The sequence below is a fragment of the Mirounga leonina genome, unplaced genomic scaffold (assembly GCF_011800145.1).
Source record: "Mirounga leonina isolate KUSES-001 unplaced genomic scaffold, KU_Mleo_1.0 Mir_177, whole genome shotgun sequence".
Taxonomy (NCBI): domain Eukaryota; kingdom Metazoa; phylum Chordata; class Mammalia; order Carnivora; family Phocidae; genus Mirounga; species Mirounga leonina.
In genome coordinates this window covers 6,411,195-6,434,151 of record NW_023270459.1, presented here as the reverse complement: position 1 = coordinate 6,434,151, position 22,957 = coordinate 6,411,195, and the positions used below count along the sequence as shown (strand labels likewise).

The 22,957-nt window shown below is 50.0% G+C and overlaps 1 protein-coding gene across 1 annotated transcript in view; it reads right to left on the bottom strand.

Moving 5' to 3' along the window:
- RHPN2 (rhophilin Rho GTPase binding protein 2) overlaps nt 1-20,673 on the bottom strand; it is a 60,780-nt gene extending 40,107 nt beyond the window's left edge. The window contains exons 1-2 of the mRNA XM_035023508.1: nt 20,592-20,673; nt 5,958-6,073 (exon numbers count right to left, since the gene is read on the bottom strand). Of these exons, the coding sequence (XP_034879399.1) occupies nt 5,958-6,073; nt 20,592-20,660 (185 nt within the window). The 5' untranslated portion in view covers nt 20,661-20,673. The remainder of the gene's footprint in view (nt 1-5,957; nt 6,074-20,591) is intronic.
- Nucleotides 20,674-22,957: the final 2,284 nt, after the last annotated feature.

Sequence of the window (22,957 nt, the reverse complement as noted above, 5' to 3'; positions counted from 1 at the left end):
TGCCTTCTATTTCTTTCTCTTTCTCCTGGAAATTGGCATTGTCTTTTCCACGTGGTGGGGGCTCAGCAAATTTCAGTTGATGTAAGAACAAATGGCAGTAAAGATGACTCCCTAGAAGCAATGGTGGGGGTTGCGAGGGACTGGTTCTCTGCAACAGAGTGGATCCAACTTAAATACAACAATTTACACCCTAAGACCCTTGCCCAAATATCTGCAGAGCCTCCAAATAGGCCAACTTGATTTTTCCACCTCTATATATTGATTTGCCACTTCTCTTCCCTCTTGACTTGGCAATTTGAGATTTAGGATTGACAACAAATCAATGAGCTGCTCTTTGGACATGGACCTCTGTGTGGGTCACTCTGGAAAAAGTTGGTGGCCAGGTGGGGCTTCAGGGTCAGTCTCCACAATGCTAACCTTTGGGTACAAAGACGAATGGGAAACCAACCCTCAAGTGTGAGCTGTTTCTAGCACAGAGAATGATTTTTCAGATTCACTGGAGGAAGGGGGCTTCTCAAAGAAGGTAAATCAATTGAATATGATGTATGTGCCCAGGCTGGGAGAACAGCACAGGGTAACATATAAAAATAGAACCAGCTGGTTTTAGGAATTAAAACCAGAGCCTCAGTCTCCTCAATACTGGTGCTCTGCATCTGGGCTGCCTTTCCAGATGACAACAAATCGTTTCTATGGGCCTCCTTGGAAGAACATGGCTTTTTTTCTCACCTTCCCTTGGTTGCAAACCTCCTCCAAGAAGTTTATGGCCCAATGACCGAGGTTATAGCCCTTGAGGCCAGCCGGGATGAGGCAAAAGGGTGTTTCAGCCCAGAGTCTCCAACCTAGGTTCTCCACGGCCTCCCTCTGGCCTGGACCTCCAAGGAAAGGCCTCTTCCCTTGGGTTTTTCATAAAGAGCACGCACACACTTGCAAAAGTCAAGAATGAGAAGGTGTCCCACTGCCTCGATGAGTGATCAGCCCAACAAGCGTGAATGGGGACAGAAGGCCACATCCAATTATTTCCTGAGGGTACTGACACATTCTTTCCCTGAATTTGGAGCTGCTGAGACCTTTTCTTTTTCTCTTTTTTTTTTTTTTTTTAAAGATTTTATTCATTTATTAGAGAGAGAATGAGCTAGAGAGAGCATGAGAGGGGGGAGGGTCAGAGGGAGAAGCAGACTCCCTGCTGAGCAGGGAGCCTGATGCGGGACTCGATCCCGGGACTCCAGGATCATGACCTGAGCCGAAGGCAGTCGCTTAACCAACTGAGCCACCCAGGCGCCCCGTGACCTTTTCTACCTTAAGAAGTTCCCACGTGGTAATGGCTTACTTCTTTGCTCCAAGGCCCAAATTTCTTTAACGTCCGGTGTTTTGTCTTAAAGATGCAGGTGAATTTTGAATGTTGACGCATATATCTCCATTTGCTTTAGTGTAACTTTTTCCTTCCAAGTCTTTCAGTAAAATTGCCCCCTTCCCCCGCAACCGGGAACAGGCATGTTGAGAAGCACCAAAGACTTGCACCAGCTTCGGAGACCTTATTGGAACAGTTTGACCTTAATCCATCTGACCCCAAATCCTGCAAGTACCACCTGGTGGCCTCCCGTGGTCACCCAGCGAGGACAGCAGATCAGCCGGTCTGGCAAGACATCTGCTCCCAGGGTAGCCAGTGTAGGAAGGGAGGCCTCAGGGTTGCTGTGAGCCCCAAAGGCCAAGGGGGGCTCACACACCACACGGCACAGACACACGCCAGTCTCCCTCAGAACTGACGGTGTGAGCAGCCACTAACCTCGAGTCACTCTTATTACAGCTGCCACCAACCCTGGTCACCCCCGGCGCAGAGCTTCATGAGCCTCCGGAGCAGAGGTTACAAACTGGAGGTCAAGGGGGGCTTGTTTACTTGGTCCTTAGGGTGTTATTGTCCCCCCATTCAACTATGCACCAATATTTAAAATTCAACTATCAGAAGATTCAAAAAAAAAAAAAAAGGAGAGAAAAAGGTCAGATCCCTATCTTCTGCTAAAAAAAAAAAAATCCTTAGACCTGGCAACCCTCGTCCTCCCCTCCATTCGAGGCACACTGCAGGTGGCCCCTCCAGAGAAAGCATGTGCTCTGCACTTTGCCACTGTCCCCACCACTCCCTAATGCCTCACAGCACCAGGCCCAGCCCCTCCAGTCTTTCCTGAGCCCACCCAGCCCCTGTAAGCCTCAGAGGGGGCCAGCCCTGCTCTAAAAAGTACCGGAATAAGAGGGGAACCTGAGCCCAAAGATGTCAAACGCCCTGCCCTTATGCAAAGGCCCAGTTAGTGAAAATGGAACGACATGGCAACACACTTTAAATTCCACAAAGACCATCTCTGTTTCAGAGAAACAGCATCATGTTTCCACCCCAGCTTTACTCAAGGGAGGGCAGGGTGCTAGGAAAAGAGAGAGAATATTGTCCTTGCTTAGCCTGGAAAAGTACATTTAAAATATCTGATCTCTTTCCAGTCAAACTCCAGGAAGCTCACGGACTCTAGGCAGATCCAGCTCAGAGGAGGAGAAGACCTTGAAGGGGTACAAAGCCTGGCTCCTCTAGGGCCTGCCCAGCCCCCTACCAATGCAGGTAAGCACTGGGACCCTGGCACTCCTGCATTTGGGGGTCATCTTCCCACATGCTCTTTTTTTTTTTTTTTAAGATTTTATTTATGTATGTGAGAAAGAGAGAGAGTGTGAGTGAGGAGGGGCAGAGGGAGAGAGAATCTGAAGCAGATTCCACACTGAGCGTGGAGCCCGAAGCGGGGCTCGATCCCATGACCGCGAGACCATGACCTGAGCCGAAGCCAAGAGTAAGACGCTGAACCGACCCAGGCACCCCCCCCACACGCTCTATCTTTACCTGACGGCCGTGGAGGGACATCCGAGAACCTGAAAGCAGACAGGCGCACAGACCTTGGCAGCAGGGACAGCCACCTAATCAGCCACCCAGCGCCAACCACAGGGCCAGAGCCAGACTTGGCTGAACGCCTTATTTGTTTTCGGGAAACCATTGCTGCTGCTGGAGTCAGATTAATAAATACCTTTAGGGTTCTCTCTCACAACATTCTCCAGAAAGGGCCACTTTGAACTTTTAGGTCACTGCGAAAATCATTAACAAGCCACCCTCCCCACCTCCCCGCCCTGCGCTGCCAGCTCCCTAACGGCCAACCTGACAATGAGCTTGAACCACCGGGCCTCGGAGGCTGTTTGCCGCTATTGTTAAAAGAGCAAGACCAACAAAACCACCCCGGTTCCCGCCTTAGAAACACCAAGGCCCCTGGTCAGAGAGGGCCCCCTGACTGGCCTGTTTCGAAGGCTGAGCCACACGGTCACATTTCCCTCTCATCAACGCCCTAGAAAACATCACCTCTGACATGACTGGACTTGTCTGCTGTGTATTTAAGGTCCCCCCACAGGAGATCAAGCATCGGGAAAGCAGGGCCTGCAGCCTTCTCCTCTTGCACCTCAAACACAGCCTGCCCCTTGCTAGGTGCTCAGCAAATTCATTTATGGGGTGAATGAACAGCCCCATCCACTGCAGTCCGCTCCTGGGGAGCCACAGAGGCAAGGCCACCCGCCTGCCTCCTTAGCCGCACCAAAGTGTCAACCAAAACCAGCCACCACAAATCACGCCGGGGGGGATGGGAGGGGATGCGCCTGCAGCCTTCCCAGCACGGCAAGCTCAGCTGGCCCAGGGCCGCCGATCCCGAAATCGGGGGCTTCTCCCAAGCTACACCGGCTGCATGAGGTCCACTATACCGTGGACCTGACCGTCCCCAGCTCCAGACTTCTCTGGGGACAAGGACACTACCAGACATTGTAAAAGGTGAAATGTTGTGGGGCGTCTGGCCAGCTCAGGCAGGGCAGCGTGTGACTCTTGATCTCAGGGTTGTGAGGCCGAGCCCCACGTTGGGTGTAGCGATTACTTAAAAATAAATAAGTAGGGCGCCTGGGTGGCTCAGATGGTTGGGCGTCTGCCTTCGGCTCGGGTCATGATCCCAGGGTCCTGGGATCAAGCCCCACATCGGGCTCCTGGCTCAGCGGGGAGCCTGCTTCTCCCTCTCCCTCTGCCTCTCTTCCTGCTCATGCTTTCTCTCTCTCTCTCTCTCTCTGTATCTCTGTGTCTCAAATGAATAAATAAAATCTTTAAAAAAATAAATAAGTAAATAAACTTAAAAAAAAAAATAAGGGTGAAATGTCATAATGGCTTTGTTATCTCCTCCAGTCACAACCTAGCTTCTACTCTGTTAAAGAAGTAGCTGGAGAAGAGGTTTCCAGAACCCTGGCCATGCCAGGACTTGTGTTCTCTGCTAGCCCACGTATATCAATGCCGACACAAGGTACTGTTGTTCCTGAGCTGGTGGTAGGTTTAGGTGGTTAGTGATACTATCCTCCAGGCCTTTGCAGGATCTCACAATAAAAATGAATAAAAGTAATTCAGGCACTTCGTAAAAGAACATCCAAACACCGGAGGAAGTAACATGACAAGTTAAGAGTCACCTTCACCCCCATCCCTGGTCTTGCTCCCCAGAGCTGACTCTAGCAGCTTCTTTCTTCGTCCTTTCTGGAAAAAGTCTCTGCATGCACAAAACCAAACACACCAATCCTTTAAACACAGACGCAGGGCATGCTGTCCTGCGTCTCGCTGTTCCCCCACTTAGTATCTCAGACATCTTTCCTAGGAAGCAGATACAGAAGGATTCCCAAAGGAAGTTGCCCTAAGTTTATGTTTCCTGTCTTTACTGGCTGCTCAGGGGAGCGGCCCCTGTGGAGGAGCTGATCGTGATGCTGGGACGTATCTGACCACCAGAGTATCGCAGCTCTGTTACAAACACCTGGTTTGGTGTATTTGCTTGGTGTATCTGAGACCAACGGTCTCAGAGCAGCCTCTGGGCTCTCCAGGCCTCCAACGGTGCAGCTGACCCATTGGGAACACCCATTATCCATATCCTGCCAGGTTTCCGGGTTCCCTCCAGGTCTGTGGGTTCCAGGTCCCTGCGAGCGCCCCACGTCTCTTTCTGAGGCTGCAGGAGGCATCTGTCTCACTTGGCCGGGCAGCAGGCACAGTGCTGACCACCAGTGCAGAAGACGGCATGAGGCTGACAAGAGGTACCCCCCGAACTCTGAAGGAAGAAGAAAGGCTACACTATAACAAGAGGAAGCTGGCACACCTGTCTGACACTGCACCGAAGGGTGTGGGGAGGGCTTAGAGCTGCCTATGACAAAGGGAAAGCTTCACTGAGTTCTAAGCTTGATAAGTAACTATTTTCCCACCAGAGCCCCAAGGCCATGGGGCTGCACTGGGGCCTCTCCTTAGAGGGATGGACACTAGCAACAGAAATGTCCCATTCCCTCCCTCCTGCCTTCTTCTCCTTTATACATCCAACGGTTACCAAGCGGTGATTTTAGACTGGGCATAGTTTCTCCACTAGGCAATAGAGAAAACAGACACGTCCCATAGAAAGCAGGGAAAACAAACAGGAATGTGATCATTGGCTTCCCCCATCCCCAATCACACAAACAGGCTGGGTAAAATACTTGTCCTGAACATAATAAAGCTCTAGGCAAGGAAGGGCCTGCTCCAGGCGCTAGAACAAGGAGGGGACCCCAAAGTTAAAAAAACAACCTGAGAGTGGGGTGCCTGGGTGGCTCAGTCGTTAAGCGGCTGCCTTTGGCTCAGGTCATGATCGCAGGGTCCTGGGATCGAGCCCCGCATTGGGCTCCCTGCTCCGAGGGAAGCCTGCTTCTCCCTCTCCCATTCCCCCTGCTTGTGTTCCCCCTCTCGCTGTGTCTCTCTCTGTCAAATAAATAAATAAATAAAATCTTAAAAAAAAAAAAACCCTGAGAGCTAAAGAGGAAGCTGGGCAGGCCTGAGAGTTTCGGGATGGACAGGCCCCAGGAAAGGCTGGCTCCCCACCGAGGCAATGGAGCCAGCAGTCACTCACTTCAGGAGGTTTTCTGCTCCCGTTCTCATCCGCACGGCTTTCAGGATCTGCTGGTTCAAGGCAGCCCTCTGATTCTGCAGTCGGCTCCGGCCAGTTTGTGCAAGAGGATTGCAACCCTAAGGGAAAATGAAAGATGACCTTTCAGAGGTCAGCCACTCTAAACATGATGACAACGTTGAATATAACAGAAATGCTTTAAAAATGAACCTGTTCTGAAACTAAAAGTAACATCAAAATGGGAAATACACAAAATACCGAGAAGTATCAAAAGAAAACAAAAGTCACTCATAACAATGCAACTCCGAAACAGCCACTGTATGGTGGTTTTCTCCCTGCCCATGTATTTTACACGCTTATTGTCATTTTTCATATTAGTGCGGTGTTGGGAGTTCCCGAGACCAGCCCCTCGTTCAGATTCACTAAGACTCACAGGACTCAGCATGTAATTGCACCGACAGCTATATGATGGCAACTTAGTAAGGATACAGAGCTGGACCACAAGGGGGAAAGACATGGGTAGGTTCTAGAGCAATCCACCGGAAGCAGCCTCCCTTATGCTTTCCCCCTCCCATGAAGGGTCACACAGAGCATATCCTTCCCCCAGCAACAAAAACGCAGCAACGTGTATATGATGTCACCACCCAGGTCGGCCCATTAGAAAATCAACACCCAGGGGTTTTATCGGGGACTGATCACAAAGGCACCGTCTGACTAGCACGTAACCAGATTCTAGACTCCCAGAAAGAAAGCAGGTGTTCCTCATAAACCACATGGTCTGTGCCATTGGTCTGGGGGGGTGAGCCAACCTTATCAGTTAGGGGAAGAAGGGAACACTCCAAGAGCCAGGTTCCCAGGTGCCAGGGAGGGGCCAACCTTCGCAAGCAGACCTTCCAAAGAGCAACCTCAAGCCTGCTCTGTTAACTCTTTCCTGCACAGTGGCACGTACCGTCTATCAAAATTTCTCACGGAATACTCTAGCATTAAACTTTCCTTTATTATGAAATGTTTTTCAAAACCATGATTTTAATGACTGAATAATATGGCCTTTAAAAAAAAAAGATTTGGGGCGCCTAGGTGGCTCAGTCGTTAAGCGTCTGCCTTCGGCTCAGGTCACGATCCCAGGGTCCTGGGATCGAGTCCCGCATCGGGCTCCCTGCTCAGCGGGAAGCCTGCTTCTCCCTCTCCCACTCCCCCTGCTTGTGTTTCCTCTCTCGCTGTGTCTCTCTCTGTCAAATAAATAAATAAAATCTTTAAAAAAAATAAAAAATAAAAAATAAAAAGATTTACCATTTCCTTATAGTTGGACATTTAGATTGCTTCCAAGTATCTGCTATTATATATAATTACTTGATGCATATTTGTAAGCATGAATCTTTATAAACCTCTACTTTTTTCTTTAAGGTCTATATCCAGGGCAAAGGTATAGCCCTAGAAACTTCAAGACCTCCAGTTCACCAGCCTAATTACCCTCCAAGAGAGAAAGGCACTCCCTAATCCTTGTCCTCTCCCCTTAGCCTTAGGCAACCACAGATCTACTTTCTGTCTGTATAGATTTGCTTATTCTGGATATTTCATGCAATTGGAATTATACAAAATATGGTCTTTTGGGATGGGCCTCCTTCACTTAGCATGATTTTTCAAGGTTTATCCATCTTGGAGCAGGTATCAATACCATACTCCTTTTTGTCCCGGACTAATACCCCATTATAAGTACATACCACATTGGGGTACCTGGGTGGCTCAGCTGGTTAAGTGTCTGCCTTTGGCTCAGGTCATGATCCCAGGACCCTGGGATGGAGTCCCATATCGGGCTCCCTGCTCGGCGGGGAGCCTGCTTCTCCCTCACCCTCTGCTGCTCCCCCTGCTTGTGCTCGCTCATGCTGTCAAATGGATGAATAAAATCTTAAAAAAAAATCTTAAAAAAAAAAAAAGAATGTAGGACATTAACTTATCCATTCATCAGCTGATGGACATTTGGGGGTGTTTTCACTTTTTGGCTATTATGAATAAGGCTGCTTATCTGTGTACACATTTTTATGTGCATTTTTTTTTTTAAAGATTTTATTTATTTATTTGAGAGAGAGAGAATGAGAGAGAGCAAGCACATGAGAGGGGGGAGGGTCAGAGGGAGAAGCAGACTCCCTGCCAAGCAGGGAGCCTGATGCGGGACTCGATCCAGGGACTCCAGGATCATGACCTGAGCCGAAGGCAGTCGCTTAACCAACTGAGCCACCCAGGCGCCCTATGTGGATGTTTTTATGTTTTCCTTTCTCTTGGGTATATTTCGAGGAGTGGAACTATTATTGTGCCATATGGTTAATCCTGGGTCTAACCAACTGCCGAACTGTCAAACTACTTTCCAAAGTGGCTATATGATTTTACATTCCCACCAACAGTTTATGAGGGTTCCAATTTATCCATATCCTTGACAATACTAGTTATTATTATTATTTTTTTAATAGACAATCTAGTGTGTGTGAGATCTCATTATGGTTTGGATTTGCATTTCCCTGACGGTCAATGATGTTTAACATCTTTTCACGTGCTTATTGGCCCTTTGTGTCTCTTCCTTGGAGAAATATCGATTCAGATACTGGCCCATTTTAAACCGTGTTGTCTTTATTTTTGAATTGAAAAGTATTCTTTTTATTTATCTTAGGGAGAGAGCGGGGGCGAGGGGCAGAGGGAGAGAGAAACCCAAGCAGACTCTGTGCTGAGCACGGAGCTCCACGCAGGGTTTGATCTCGTGACCTGAGCTGAAACCAAGAGTCAGCACTTACCCAACTGCGCCACCCAGGTGCTACCTGAAAAGTATTATTTTTAGTCTTTGCCAAGTTGATATGCAAAAACAGGGATCCTGTTCTTCCAATTTGCATTTATTATTGGTAAACTTTTTTTTCCATATATTATTGATCACGTGAATTTCTTTTTTCAGTGAATTGTCTTGTGTTGTCTGTTCATTATTTCCTAGAGTATTTAGACTGAAATGTTTCATTCTGAAAAGTTTAAGAACAAAATGAAAGTTTCATTTTAACCTACTGGTGTGCTTCCCACCCTGTCAGGTAAGAAGCCCTGGGATCTGAGTGAGGACTCCATTCCTTTGTGAAGCTTATCTTTAGGTTCTGCCCACTGAGGGGGGCTGTGGTTACACCCCGGGGGGTGGCTGGTGGGCAGCACTCCGTTTAGAGATGCCCTTTCTCTGCAACTGCAACCCTGCCATTCAGCTCAGCCCCACCTCTGCCCAAGGCATGCCCGTGGCCTCCACCCCAAGGGGGGAGAAGTTATTCAGAGCCCTAATCTTCTCAGGGATTCCCCGTATCAGTGGCCTTTGGACCAGTGGGTCAGAAACGAGTTAAGTTCCTCCTTCTACAAAGTTTTCTCATCCTTACTTGCCAGCAGGTCACCACCCACGTGCCCCCAGGCAGCACCCCCAAGTTCCAATTACACATATATTATAATCTAAGTTGGAATGGTCTTACAGCTAACAACATCTTTCAAGCCATTCAATGATCTCTGATTTAAAATAAAAATCAGGAAACTATCTTTTTGCAGATAGAAGACTGACATGTCGGGGCGCCTGGGTGGCTCAGTCGTTAAGCGTCTGCCTTCAGCTCAGGTCATGATCCCAGGGTCCTGGGATCGAGTCCCGCATCGGGCTCCCTGCTCAGTGGGAAGCCTGGTTCTCCCTCTCCCACTCCCCCTGCTTGTGTTTCCTCTCTTGCTATGTCTCTCTCTGTCAAATAAATAAATAAAATCTTTAAATCAATCAATCAATCAATCAATCACTACATTGTTAAAAAAAAAAAAAGAAGACTGACTTGTCTTTTAATGTGAAGCTAAATGAATATTAAAGTTCTAAAATAATGGCCCTCCTTTTCCTTTACGCTTTCCAAAATTACTACAAAGGGATGGTCTGATCTGACTCCAAATCACATGCTTCAACCCAAGCTGTGTTCCATTTTACAGAAAGGCTTTAATAACAAATTCCTTTATGTACATTCCCAGAGCTAAGATAAGCAGCCATTCCAGCTCATGGGTAAGAACTTTTTCCTGCTCCTATACTTTACCCAACTTCTGGCTGGCCCACAGATGCGGAGTCAAGTTTCTAGATAAGACAGAGGAATGCTTAGGATTAGATATGATTGAGTAATTAGAACCAAAACGACATTATTTCTTACTGACAGGTAGGAATGCTGGGCCAGCTGGAAACACTAGGAACCCACAGGACTACATGGAAGCTTCTGGGAGCCCCATGAGGCAAATCTGGGCAAGACTGCTATAAAGACCCCCTGGCATCTCCAGAGGCTGCTAGCTGTCCACTGGCCCCGGCCAGTGGTTCTCTGCTGCTGGGGACCACAGTCCTCACTCATGCCTTCCTTCTTGGTGGGTTCATAACAGGATGTTGAGTGACTGCAAACTGGAGGGGTTGTGCCAGGGCCCCAAGCAGTACCTGTCACACCTGCAGGAACGGTGCCAGGAACGGTGCGGGGGGGGGGGGGGGGGGGGGGGGGTGCGTTGCTGAACTATCCTGGCCTCAAGGGTCAGGGTCCTACAGTGAAGTGAGTCTTTCCACCACACAGAGTCTGTTGGTTCCCTTCCCAGACTAAGGTGTGGGCAACTGCAACAGGGTTAAAATGCTGGAAGGATGGTCCCACAGCCAACACCCAGAAAAGCAAGTACACTAAGTGAAGCCTCAACTTCATCACATGGTGTGTCCCATGAGTCAGACCACTGGTGTGGACCCTGGGACATAGCCGAGATCCCAGTGACGCCTCAACTTTACCATATGGCAAGTCCCATGAGTCAGACTGCCGGTGTAGATGCTGGGACAGCAGCCGAGATCCCACAGTTCTGAGGCTTGCTGGTCAAGTGAGCTACTCAAGATCCTCCGGGCGGGGAGGGCGGGGGCAGGACTGAAGCCCACGTCCCTGCTTGCTGTCACTCTAAGGTGAGCCGTGAAGCAGCCAGCAGCAGGAATACGGGGCGGGGCGGGGGGGCGGTGAGGAATGCCGGGACAGCTTGGCTGCGACCCCCAGACACCCCTCCTGTGCTTCCTGGCTGAGGGCTGCCCAGCATCACTGAGCATCCTTTGGACACAGTGACCTGGACCTCACAGCCCTTGACAGTCAAGGGTGGTAATTCAATGCTCCCCCATTTCCTTTCCAAGAGGAAAAACACTGACTTCATGCCTGCTCAGTAGGAAATTGAAGGCCCCTGGCCCCTGAGATTGACTCAGAGTGAGCACGTGACATAGGATAATCAGAACCCATCAGGAAGACATCTTCATTTTTCCCCACTGGCCTTTACCATCGTTGGGGAGTGTCTCCCCAGAAATGAAAACCAATCCAGGGGGAACACAGCTGAGAAATTGTTCGTAGCAGCATTTGAGCCCTAGATCAAGCCAGACCTGAAACGATTCCTTCGGACTGCTCAGTTACAGGAACCAATGCATTCCCTTTTGGGCAGAAGCTTTTTAAATTGAGGTATAGGGCGCCTGGGTGGCTCAGTTGGTTAAGCGACTGCCTTCGGCTTAGGTCATGATCCTGGAGTCCCGGCATCGAGTCCCGCATCGGGCTCCCTGCTCGGCGGGGAGTCTGCTTCTCCCTCTGACCCTCCCCCCTCTCATGCTCTCTGTCTCTCATTCTCTCTGTCTCAAATAAATAAAATCTAAAAAAAATAAAAAATAAATAAATAAATAAATAAATTGAGGTATAAATTACACATAGTAAAACAGATAGATTCTAAATATACAGTTCAATGAGTTTGGACAAATGTATAAACCTCTGTGGGCGCCTGAGTGGCTCAGTTGGTTGGGCGACTGCCTTCAGCTCAGGTCATGATCCTAGAGTCCCGGGATCGAGCCCCGCATCGGGCTCCCTGCTCAGCAGGGAGTCTGCTTCTCCCTCTCCCGCTTCCCCCCTCTCGTGCTCACTCTCTCTCTCTCAAATAAATAAATAAAATCTTTAAAAAAAAAATGTATAAACCTCTGTAACCACTACTCCTATCAAAAAGAACATTTTCATCCCCCCCCAGGCAACCAACACTCTGGTTTCTATCACCACAGACTTCTGCTTGTCCTAGAACTTCAGATAAATGGAATCATATAGTATAGACTCTTCTGTGTCTGGCTTACTGTGCTCAATATTATGCTTTGAGATTCACCCATATGGTTGCACTCATCAGCAGCCTGCTCCTTTTCATTGCTAGAATTCCATTGTAGGGATGCGCCACAGTGTGTTTATGTGTCATTTTGGATTGGATTTTTCTGGCATCTGCAATTCTTTCATGAGTCCTAATTAGAATAAGTTCACCTCGAGTGAAAACTCCCTTTGTCAACATCCCCCTGGCGTGCCCTTTGTGCCTAGTCCCATCGCTCAGCTGGGAAACAAGTATTTAAAAGCAATACCCAGGCGCAAACTAGAGGCACTTAATTTGCCAGGAAGGAAAAGCTACTCAGCCTACACCTTGCAGAGACAGACCTGAGGAAGGTAGAAAGGCCAGGCCACCCAGATGGCAGATGCAGAGGGAATGGAACAGTCTTTCCCTCTCCACGCCCCTCCCCAACCACCCCCCCACACCCCACACTCAGGTCAGTGCCTGGCGCCTGGCTCCCCTCGCCCCAGAAAACCAGCACGGGCTCTTCTTCCACATAGCCAAAGAGAAAGCTTACACACGGAGATGTTTCTGCAGCAAACTGAAGGCACAGTGTGCACCCGGGGTCTCCCGTTCCGGCGTGAGACTGGGGGCAGGGTCTCCTAGCTAGAGCCCCCCTCGCACAGCACGTGGGAAAGAGGGTGCTTTTTGCTGCTCCTGTAGCACAAAGATATTTTCTCTGCTTCTGTCACTCCTTCCTAGTTATGCAATCCCCCACTCAACCACCCAACTCTGGAAAACAGAACTGTGAGTTAGCCAGAAGCTGTCACCCAGAAAGCACTGAAATAGCAGGTAATACCCTGCAATACACACACACATCTAATTTAACTTTTCACCATGCTCGAGATTCGGGGCAGGCTGGATGATGAACAGAATCTAGCGTAAGTCCGGCATTTTTCAAGAGCCCTCCTGCCCTTCCAGGATCTTTGCCGGGCTTGGGGGCTGCACATCAAAGAGCACCTGCTCTTCTTCCGCATCCCCAACCATTCGCACAGGGTGGGGGGGGGCAAGGGGTGACACAATATGAAATCAACACTTCGCCATAATCTTTAACTAAAGGCTGCCTTCAGTCACTTCTACGAATCTTTACCATCACCTCCTGCGTACCACTCACAGTTGTTTTTCAACGTGTTGAATGAATAACAAAGCCTTTGCAAACACCGAAATTTTCCATGAAACAAATATATTTCCAGTCCTAAATAATGACCTGCTTATTTCAACTGGTAGGATTCACTCAGCCACAGTTAACGGTTCTTGTCTACGGAGCGCGTCTGTGCGGGGTAAGGGCTGGTATATGTGTGCGAATTTGCACACTTCTGTAATTACCTTTTTTTAAAGTTTATTTTAAGTAATTGCTACACCCAACGTGGGGCTCGAATGCATGACTCCAAGATAAGAGTCGTTCGTTCCTCCGACTGAGCCAGCCAGGTGCCCCTGTAATTACTTTTTTCTGGAATTATAATAATTCATGTTACTTTTATAATACAAATAATTCTGGAGAAAAAGAAACTACTTCTGAAGTTCTCGATCACCTGCCCTTTCCTCTTCTTATAACCCAATCAAAACCTGGGACTTGCTAAGGGCATACAGCCATAGTGAAGTGTGGATCTGACTGGAAAGGCCAGAAAGACTCGCATCTCTCCCCCCGTCCCTGGTGCTGCAGGCAGATCTCGCTCCTGGCCGGCGCCCCTTGCTGCCCACTTTGCCACCCTATCCTGTGGCTGGGCTGCCCCTGCGGCTACCTCCAATGTAGCCTTTCTGTCACGAGACTCTGGCACCTGACCCAGAGAAGGAAGTGGTGACGAGGCTAAGGCCAATGCCTCGTATCAACAGGTGGTGTCTTGGGATCCATCCAAATAGCCCCAGGAAGCAAGGGACATTTACGGTGTCACAGCTAGTCCATCACGCTGACGCTACTCTGAGTCACCCTGGAAATTGTTTCTTTTTTTTTTTTTTTTCATTTTTTTATTCTTATGTTAATCCCCATACATTACAACATTAGTTTTAGATGAAGTGTTCCATGATTCATTGTTTGTGCATAACACCCAGTGCTCCATGCAGAATGTGCCCTCCTCAATACCCACCACCAGGCTAACCCATCCTCCCACCCCCCTCCCCTCTAGAACCCTGTTTGTTTTTCAGAGTCCATCGTCTTTCATGGTTCGTCTACCCCTCCTATTTCCCCCGCTTCATTCTTCCCCTCCCGCTACCTTCTTCTTCTTCTTCTTCTTCTTTTTTTTTTTCCTTAACATATATTGCATTATTTGTTTCAGAGGTACAGATCTGAGATTCAACAGTCTTGCACAATTCACAGCGCTTACCAGAGCACATACCCTCCCCAGTGTCTATCACCCAGTCCCCCCATCCCTCCCACCCCAACCCCCACTCCAACAACACTCAGTTTGTTTCCTGCGATTAAGAATTCCTCATATCAGTGAGATCATATGATACATGTCTTTCTCTGTTTGACTTATTTCACTCAACATAATACCCTCCAGTTCCATCCACGTCGTTGCAAATGGCAAGATCTCATTCCTTTTGATGGCTGCATAATAGGAAATTCTGTTTCTGCCAGGCGACCCCTCCTGGCCAGGATCCCTCAGTGTGAAGAGGTGTTTGTCATACACAGCCTCTGGACTCCTAGTGTGTAACCGTGCAACCAGGCAGATGCTCACCAAGGCCATGATCAACCTGGAGCCAGCCTGGCCTTTAGGACCTGGCTTAGACCATGGCGGTGTACCGGGTAGGGAGGGGGCAGCATCACCAACTTTCACACCCCTCTTCCCTCCCTCCCCATCTGGGAAAGGATTCAAGGCTCCAAGGGGATGGGTCCAGACACCTGGAGGGACGTTATCACTACCCAATAAAGGTGGAGCTGATGGAGCCCCCAGGACCCACACTGTGCTCTGTGGACCTAGCCCAAAAGGAAGCATCCCCCCACACAAGTGTGCTCATAATTAGATGATGTGCTCACGTGCCTAACACAGAATTACACTTCACTAAGATGAATGGTGCAGAGCGGAAACTAGGAGGAGTTTCTAGGTTAAAAAAAAAAAAAAAAAGAATTCTTCCTTCTCTGCTGGAGCCTTGAGGAAGCCCAGAGAAAACAGGGACCATAAACCAGGACACACGGTGAACCTTGGGGCCCTGTCCAGCCTGGAGGTTTCTGTGGACATGAAACAACTTCTCCTCCAGCTCTGGGGTAAAAACAATGGAGCTAAATTCATTTCGGGTCATTTTTATTCCCAAAGGATGAAGAGGCAGAGATAAGGACAGACAATACTGCACTTTGTCCTGATTGAATCTTTCCACACTCTGCTAAGACCTTTCATCGAGGGCCCCTTTCAACAGCCCCGGGGAAAGGCTTTCTCAAGTTTTTCTCCAGCTCGTTTTCTCTCAGCCACGGACAGGATTTCCTGTGGGTTTTAGGACGACAGCACCCAGAGATCTCCGGAGACAGGATCTGCTCCAAGGATATGGTGCCCCAGAAACTTACATTCCTCTGCATTAACTAGAACACGCCTTCTTCCATTCTCCCACCCACTTCCATCAGGACGAGCATGAAAATCTGTTTGGGAAAAAGCAGCTCCCCTTCCACTGGCCTTTCTTTTAAGAAAGTAATGTATGGTTATAGAGCGTGTGACTCTATGTAAACATATTGATGTAAAGGGAAAAGCCAGAGAAGCCAGAGAAGAGAGGAACACGTTGCAATAGACCAGAAAGTTTTCTGTGGGTTTTGTTTGTTTTTAATTCAGAGACCCCACCCCCCCCAGCTGCCAGCCCCAGGAGGCCAGAGTCTATACTGGTGGCCTGGGGCCAAGCTGTGTCCGTGTCCTTGGGCTCTGTACAGCCAAGAGCTACATGACCCCAAAGAAGACCCTGATTTACTGGGGACCTCTCTCTCTGCCGATGATTGCCTTGTACATTTGGGGTCTAGGCCCTGCCGGCAGAGTGAACTTTTGGGCAATTTGTTTGCATTTTGTATGCAAGTCACACAAAACAGAGTTGAAGCTCTGAATATGGACTATGGACCCCCCCCCCCCCCCCGCCCACAAGCCCTTCCCAAACACGCTTTTTTGCTCTCTGTTCTAAAGCAAAGAAGCAGATTCCTATTCAAGCATGGCCTGAGCTATCTATCTGGACAAAGCACTGACTCCCAGCACTGCCCGCACCCCAGGACATGAGGCCCACCGCGAACAGCCACAGAAGCCAGAAGCCAGACTGAGCGAGAGCCGAGTCTGCCCCAGCATCTGACAGGGGTCAGGCTCAGAGCTGTCACTCAATAAATGCTTTTTGAATGAATGGAGCAGAATGGCATTTTTGAGAAAAAAAGGAAGGAGAGAAAAGACAGAATAAAGAACATTCGGATGAAAGAGAAGCCTGATTTCAGTAGCAATTAATTTGATCCTCTGAGTGTGTGCAAAATTTCCCAAGCCCAAAGATGGGATGGAGGAGCTCATCCTGGAGGCATCTCCAGTCTCAGGGGTTCTCGCGTACTGCCCCTGGTTGGCTCATCCACCCCGGATGTGCAGCAGCTGTCTCCAACTTTTCTTTTTCTTTCTTTCTTTCTTTTTCTTTCTTCTTCCTTCCTTTCCTTCCTTCTTTCTTTTTTTCTTTCCTTCCTTCCTACTTTCCTTCCTTCCTTCTTTCCTTCCTTTTCTCCCCTGAATCTTCAACCTTGCCCTCCACCCCAAACTTCTTTAAAAAACAGCTTTACGTAAAGCAGACCATGACCTTAACCAACACCAAAGAAACATCCAAGCAATAATGTGGAAGACTCATAACCAAGATGTGGACATTAGAATGTTTACTATTATTCTTTATGAAACAGACAACTGCAAAAGGAAAAAGTCAGCCAATTTTTCTAGCAAGCTGAGATCCCGGGAATGCCTGCACAAAAGACAAGAGAGCAACCTCCCCAGTTTCAGCAACCACTAGGTTTATATTTTTTTCCTGGTTTTTACTGTTTTGGTAATATGAATTGAAAGAAGAAATATTAATACCACATGGGGAGAATCCCAACCAAAGAAATCTGAAATATATAGTAAATGCTTTTTTTTCCTTTTTTGTTCACTTTGGATGCTGGTGCTAAACTTCCAAGTGTCGTGATTTAAAAAGAAATTTTATGCCCTTATTTATTTCTAGGATGAGGGGAGGATAACATTTTTGCTTTCTTATGTGACTCTTTTTTTTTTTTATGTGACTCTTTAAAAATGTGCAGTATGAAGTTCCTCAAAAATAAAATTTTTACCCTTGAAAGGAAAAAAAAAAACAGCTTTAAAAAGGCTCCAGACTTCCTCACTCTGAAATGAACCTGCCATCTCTCTCCTCTAATCTCCCGACTATCACCTTCTCTGCCCTTCTCCCCTCTGCACCCCACCACATTGGCTTTTGCCCCGACTCTACCCACTTGTTAGCTAACAACCCCCTGAAGAACTAAATCCAGTATTTTCCAGCGCTCCTCTGACTTGTCAACCCCACCTCTCCACGAAAAAGACTCTTCTCTCAGCTTCCTTGACACGGCGGCCCTTCGGGCTTGCTTCCCATCCCTCTGCTTGTCCCTTAAGTGGATGTATTATTCCCTTCTGTCTTGGGCCCCCTCACAGCACCCCAAATGCCTCCCAACTGGGGCACCCCCAAAGCCGCATCTCCAGCCAGGGTACTCTCATGCCTGTCAGGTCTGTAGAGTGGACTCCCCTGTGAGACCACCACTTGGATATGTCATGGGGGCCTCAAATCCACCTGCCCTACACCAGGCTCCAGGTTCCCCCGCCTGGTGCCTGCCCATCCACCCAGACACCCAAGGCAGACAGTTTGGATTCCTGTCATCGGCACCTTCCCCACACATCCCATCTGTTAGCTCTTCCCATCCCCGCTGACACTGCTGTTGCTCATCATTCTGACCTCCTCACTAGGATCCCTGTCTCGATGCTGGACCCCCGGTTTGAGTTCGGGGAGCAGGCTGGTGGTTAGGATGAGTGGTGAGGCTGTGTTCACACAGCACTTTATAACTGACTGGAAAGTCCTTGATGGTATCAGAGCAGGCAGGGCAGAGATGATGGAAATTTCAGGGAGCTAAACCCCCATCCTCCCTGGCCTCTCCCCCAGCCCCCACTCACAGATCACTCAGCTTTCTGGGACATGAATCTTTCACATCTGGTCCTTCTTGAAACACTCGAATGGATCCCTGAGGTTCCCTGGTTCCTTAGCGGGATGCATGGCTCCGAACAGCCTCGTTCCCACTTAGGGCTGCACACCCTAGAGGGTTCCAATTCATGCCTTCGCCCATGCTGTTCCCTCTACCTGTAGTGCTCTTCCTCCCCTTTTCACCTGTCTAACATCTACCTTTCATTCAGGGAGCATTTGTTTTAGGTCAAACTGGCTCAGATCACAAATTGAGAAGGGGTTCAACGTCAACACCTTTTAATATTCTGGTACAAAGAACATTTTTTGGGCTGGTATGATGTAGCACAACGATCATTACAAGATCTCCTTTTCAAAAGAGATGTTTCTAATTGTAAACCAGTGTTTCATCTTATTTTGCACCCACGATTCTCCTACTGACCACCAGAGAAACTGCATCTAAAAACACCCAACCTGGGCGCCTGGGTGGCTCAGTTGGTTAAGCGACTGCCTTCGGCTCAGGTCATGATCCTGGAGTCCCTGGATCGAGTCCCGCATCGGGCTCCCTGCTCGGCAGGGAGTCTGCTTCTCCCTCTGACCCTCCCCCCTCTCATGTGCTCTCTCTCTCAAATAAATAAATAAAATCTTTAAAAAAAATAAAAAATAAAAAGTAAAAACACCCAACCTTGCATCCTTTCCCAGCTTCCCTGCCAACCGGGCCGTCCCCTCTCTTTCCTGTGCTCATCCTCCCCTGGAAAACCTGTTCTGGAAGACTTGGGGATGGAACCCTCACAGGTGTTCCCCTCCCTCTGTCATTTGCCCCAAATGCTGCTGTGGGTCCAGACTTCCACCTGTTGAGAGAACAAACGATTCAGGGAGAAAATGAAGTCCCAGGAAGAGACAGCAACTTGCTGAAGGCTACACAGGAATTTTGTCAGGGTGGCAGTCAGGTTCTGGGGCCTTAGGACCAAGATCTAGGGATTCCCAGGCCCCACCTCCTTCTGCAATTCCATGGCCTGTGATCCTCTGTCCCAAATGCCACACATAATTAGAAGTTATAATCCTGTAATTCCATGATGACATCTTAGAACTTAAATATACTTTAAAACTACTTTTTTTTTTAATGCTAAAAGCAATTTAACCAAAAAGAATTTTTCCCACTCTAACCTCACCTGTTTCTAGTTCCCCTCCTGTCCTGCCCATCCCCTGGGGCCACTGCTCCTCACCAAAGAGGAAAAGCCCAAAGGCTGTGTCAGGTGGAAGAAGGAAAGATTCCAAGTTCATTTGCCGACTGGATCGTTAGGCTTTTAATAATTAAGGATTGTCTTGTGGGAAACAGTTTCACTTCCCTATTTATAATTAGGCACTCCGCCCGCTGTCCTATAAGTTATAAAAACAAAACAAAAACACAACAATCTCTCAACCTACCCAGTCAAAGCTGGCCAACCGCCAAAGGCTATTTTTAGACTCGCTAGAACCTCCAAGGAGGCAGGGTGGAAAGTGTCACCGTGTCTCTGGGTTCGAAAGCATCTTTGTACTGCAGGCCTGGCCACCTGCGGGCATCTCCGCGCCCCCACCCTGCGGGCTGTGGTCGCTTTTGAGGGACTGGGCTGCCGGACTGTTATCCCAGGGCGGGTGGCGCGGGGTGTGCCGAGGGGGGCAAGGACGTACCAATCTCCCGCGGAGCCCGCACTCTTTGCGGGTCTCTCCAACAAACGGATAAATCCGCTCTGGCATAAAATGAGCAGGGGCGAGGCCGCGCGCCCTCAAGTCTGCTGCGCGTACTCCCTCCCAGGCGACTCGGGGCAGAAAAGGGGGCAACGCCCGAGGTCACCTCCCACCGACAAATCTCCCCTGCCTTCTAAAAATCGAAGAAGCGGACACTGGAAGCGTCTGGAGGCTAGAGGAGAACGCCAAGCCACCTGGAGCGATCCCACTATCTCCACCCGCGCCCCGACCAGCGCTCGGGTTCAAGGTGGGCTCCGGTCCCAACGTGCCGCAAGGCTGCGGGAGCCCCCCAAACTAGGCATTGATCCCTTCCCCAGCCGCGCGGGATCGCCGGCCGGGGCGGCCACGGGCACCCCTCCTTGCCCCCAGCCTCTGCCGCCACCTGCGCGGGGCAGCCCCAGGCACCCCTCCCCGCCCCCAGCCCCGGAAGCCACCTGCACTGTGCCTGCGGGTTCGAAGCCGCCGGAACCCTCACCCGGAGCCTCTGCCCCTCCCGCCCCAGGCCAGTGCGCCCCCTCCCCCTCCGGGCCTGGTCGACCCCGGCCGCGCGCTCCCGCAGCCCCCTCCGCAGCCTGGGTGCAGGAGGTCTGGAGCTCTCCGTAGGCAGCCCGCCCACCCGAGGCCACCCACCTTCCGAAAGTAGCCGTCGCTCTCTTTTTCCAGCGGCTGGGGGGCCGCGGGTAGCAGCGCGTCGGTCATGCTTGCGGTGCGGACGCGGAGGGCGGACTAAGTAAGGCTCTTCAGCGCGTCCGCCCGGGAGGGCGCCGGGATCCGCCCCCGTCCCGCCCCGCCCGCGCGGCAGCCCCTCCAGCCCCGCCCCCGGGCAGGCCCCGAGCCCTGGAGTCCCAGCCGGGTCCGCCGAGACCACGCCCCTGGCCCCGCCCCGGCTCCGGATTGGCCGGGCGGAGCCGCGCCCCAGGTCCGAGACTCGCCGCGGGGAGAACTGGGGCCCCTGGGCGCCTCGCTCGCTTTCTCCGAGCCTCGCGGCCTTAATCTAGGCTTCGATACTGTGTCAGTCCTGCGGCGCAGAGGCGGGGGTCTCCGAGGCCGCAGCAAGGCCGGAGCTAGGAACCCGGCGTCTTGTCTGGAGCCCCGGGGGTAAACGCGGTGCGCCCGGATGAAGTCGTGGCACCTCCCTGAAGGAGCACGGACACCGCGAGGACAGTGACCAAACCCGACGCCACGTAGAAGGCGCGGCGGGAGTGCTGGACCCTGAGCCGAGCGGTCAGGAACAGCTTCCGCCTCGGGGGGACCCGGGACCGAGTCGGGGACGGGGAGGAAGAGTTCGTTGAGCCCCTGCGGGCCTTAGCTGGGTGACTCAGACCTTTTGGCGGGGCGGTCAACCCCATTATTCCCCCACCCTCGCTGCAGAGAGTAGGCAGATTCACTGGGGGTCGCGGACTGCGCTGGGGGATCCCCAGAGTCTTGTGCCGCAGAGACTGGATGTCCTCGAGTGCCTTTAACTACCACTGCAAACCTCAGTTTTCTCAGCTGCAAAATGGGGTCAGATCGTGCTCTCTCGAACTGGCCGACGGTATTGCGACGAAAGTGCATATTATAGCCCTTAGGCTGGGGTGTAGACGCGCCTAGCTTAGGAGTGAAAGGGGGACGCCTGGGTTCACACCACCCTCTCACCAACCCACCCCCCGTTGACCCGTGGACTCCGGGGCCAGATGCCTGGCGAACACAGTGCCCAGAACCTGAGGCCGGAGCCGGAAGCACCCCCCATCCGCCCGCGGGGCCACGCCCCTCTGCGCTGAGGTCTTGCAGTCCCTAACCCCCTCCCCCAACCGAGGGACACTTTTGCGCAGTTGGTACTGTGTTTGGCCGTCGCGGTAGATGCAGCAGGTAGAATGGAACACAATCTGCTTTCAAAACAAGCCAACCATTTCCTGCTCTTCAAAAAAACGGGGGGGTGGGGGCGGCGGAGAGGAAGGGGGACGAAGTGTGTGCATCAGGGGTTGTTCAAGAGTTTTAAAATAAATAGTGGCAACAACCAAGGACAAATGATCGAGTAAATGTAAAACAAAAACAAAAACAAAACAAAAGAAACCAACCACACAAACAAAAAAACCAAAAGAACCTCTAAAACAAAAAAACCCTCCTCATCACTGCCTGCAGACTCTGAGATGCAGCACAAGAAAAGGCCTGTCCAGAAAGGACTGTTTTAATTCTAAGAACCTGAAGAGTCCTAACCAGCTCAGGTCCAGGACAGGTGTTTGGGAAACTCTGATGCAAAAACTCCCTGTCTCTCTTAAGGTCAGAAATTGACTATTAAACTAATAGCATATGTCGGTCATCCTGTAATAAATCCATTGCCCTGGAAACACACCAGGCGGGTGCTGGGAGTTTAAAAACAGTCTCTCCTGTTTCAGGGATCCTAGGGTGGCAGGTCACTCTCTTCTATCTGTACTATTACTACTACCGATAATAAAGTTAATAACAGAATCTCTGCTCTAGCCATTGAAAGTTCATAGAGATTGTGTTTCATTCTCATGACCCTCTGGCAAATAAAAGGATTAAATAATCTCCATTTGACCCAGGAGAAGACCGAGTCTCAGAGAGTGAAGTGAGCAAGGGCATAGTCCCTTTTAGTGGCTAAGATCAAAAGGTTTTGGTTCAGGGCGCCTGGGTGGCTCAGTTGGTTGAGCGACTGCCTTCGGCTCGGGTCGTGATCCTGGAGTCCCTGGATCGAGTCCCGCATCGGGCTCCCTGCTCGGCGGGAGGCCTGTTTCTCCCTCTCCCACTCCCCCTGCTTGTGTTCCCTCTCTCACTGTGTCTCTCTCTGTCAAATAAATAAATAAAATCTTAAAAAAAAAAAAAGGTTTTGGTTCAATGACTTCAGTCATTCCCTATCACCTTAGATTTTTGTCATCTCCTACCACCTTGAAGCTCCATTTGCCTTTAGAATTTGTCACATATATGTGCCACTTGCACTATTACTGACTTAATAGTCTTCCTTAAAATTACTCACATTATTTTTTTTTTAAGATTTT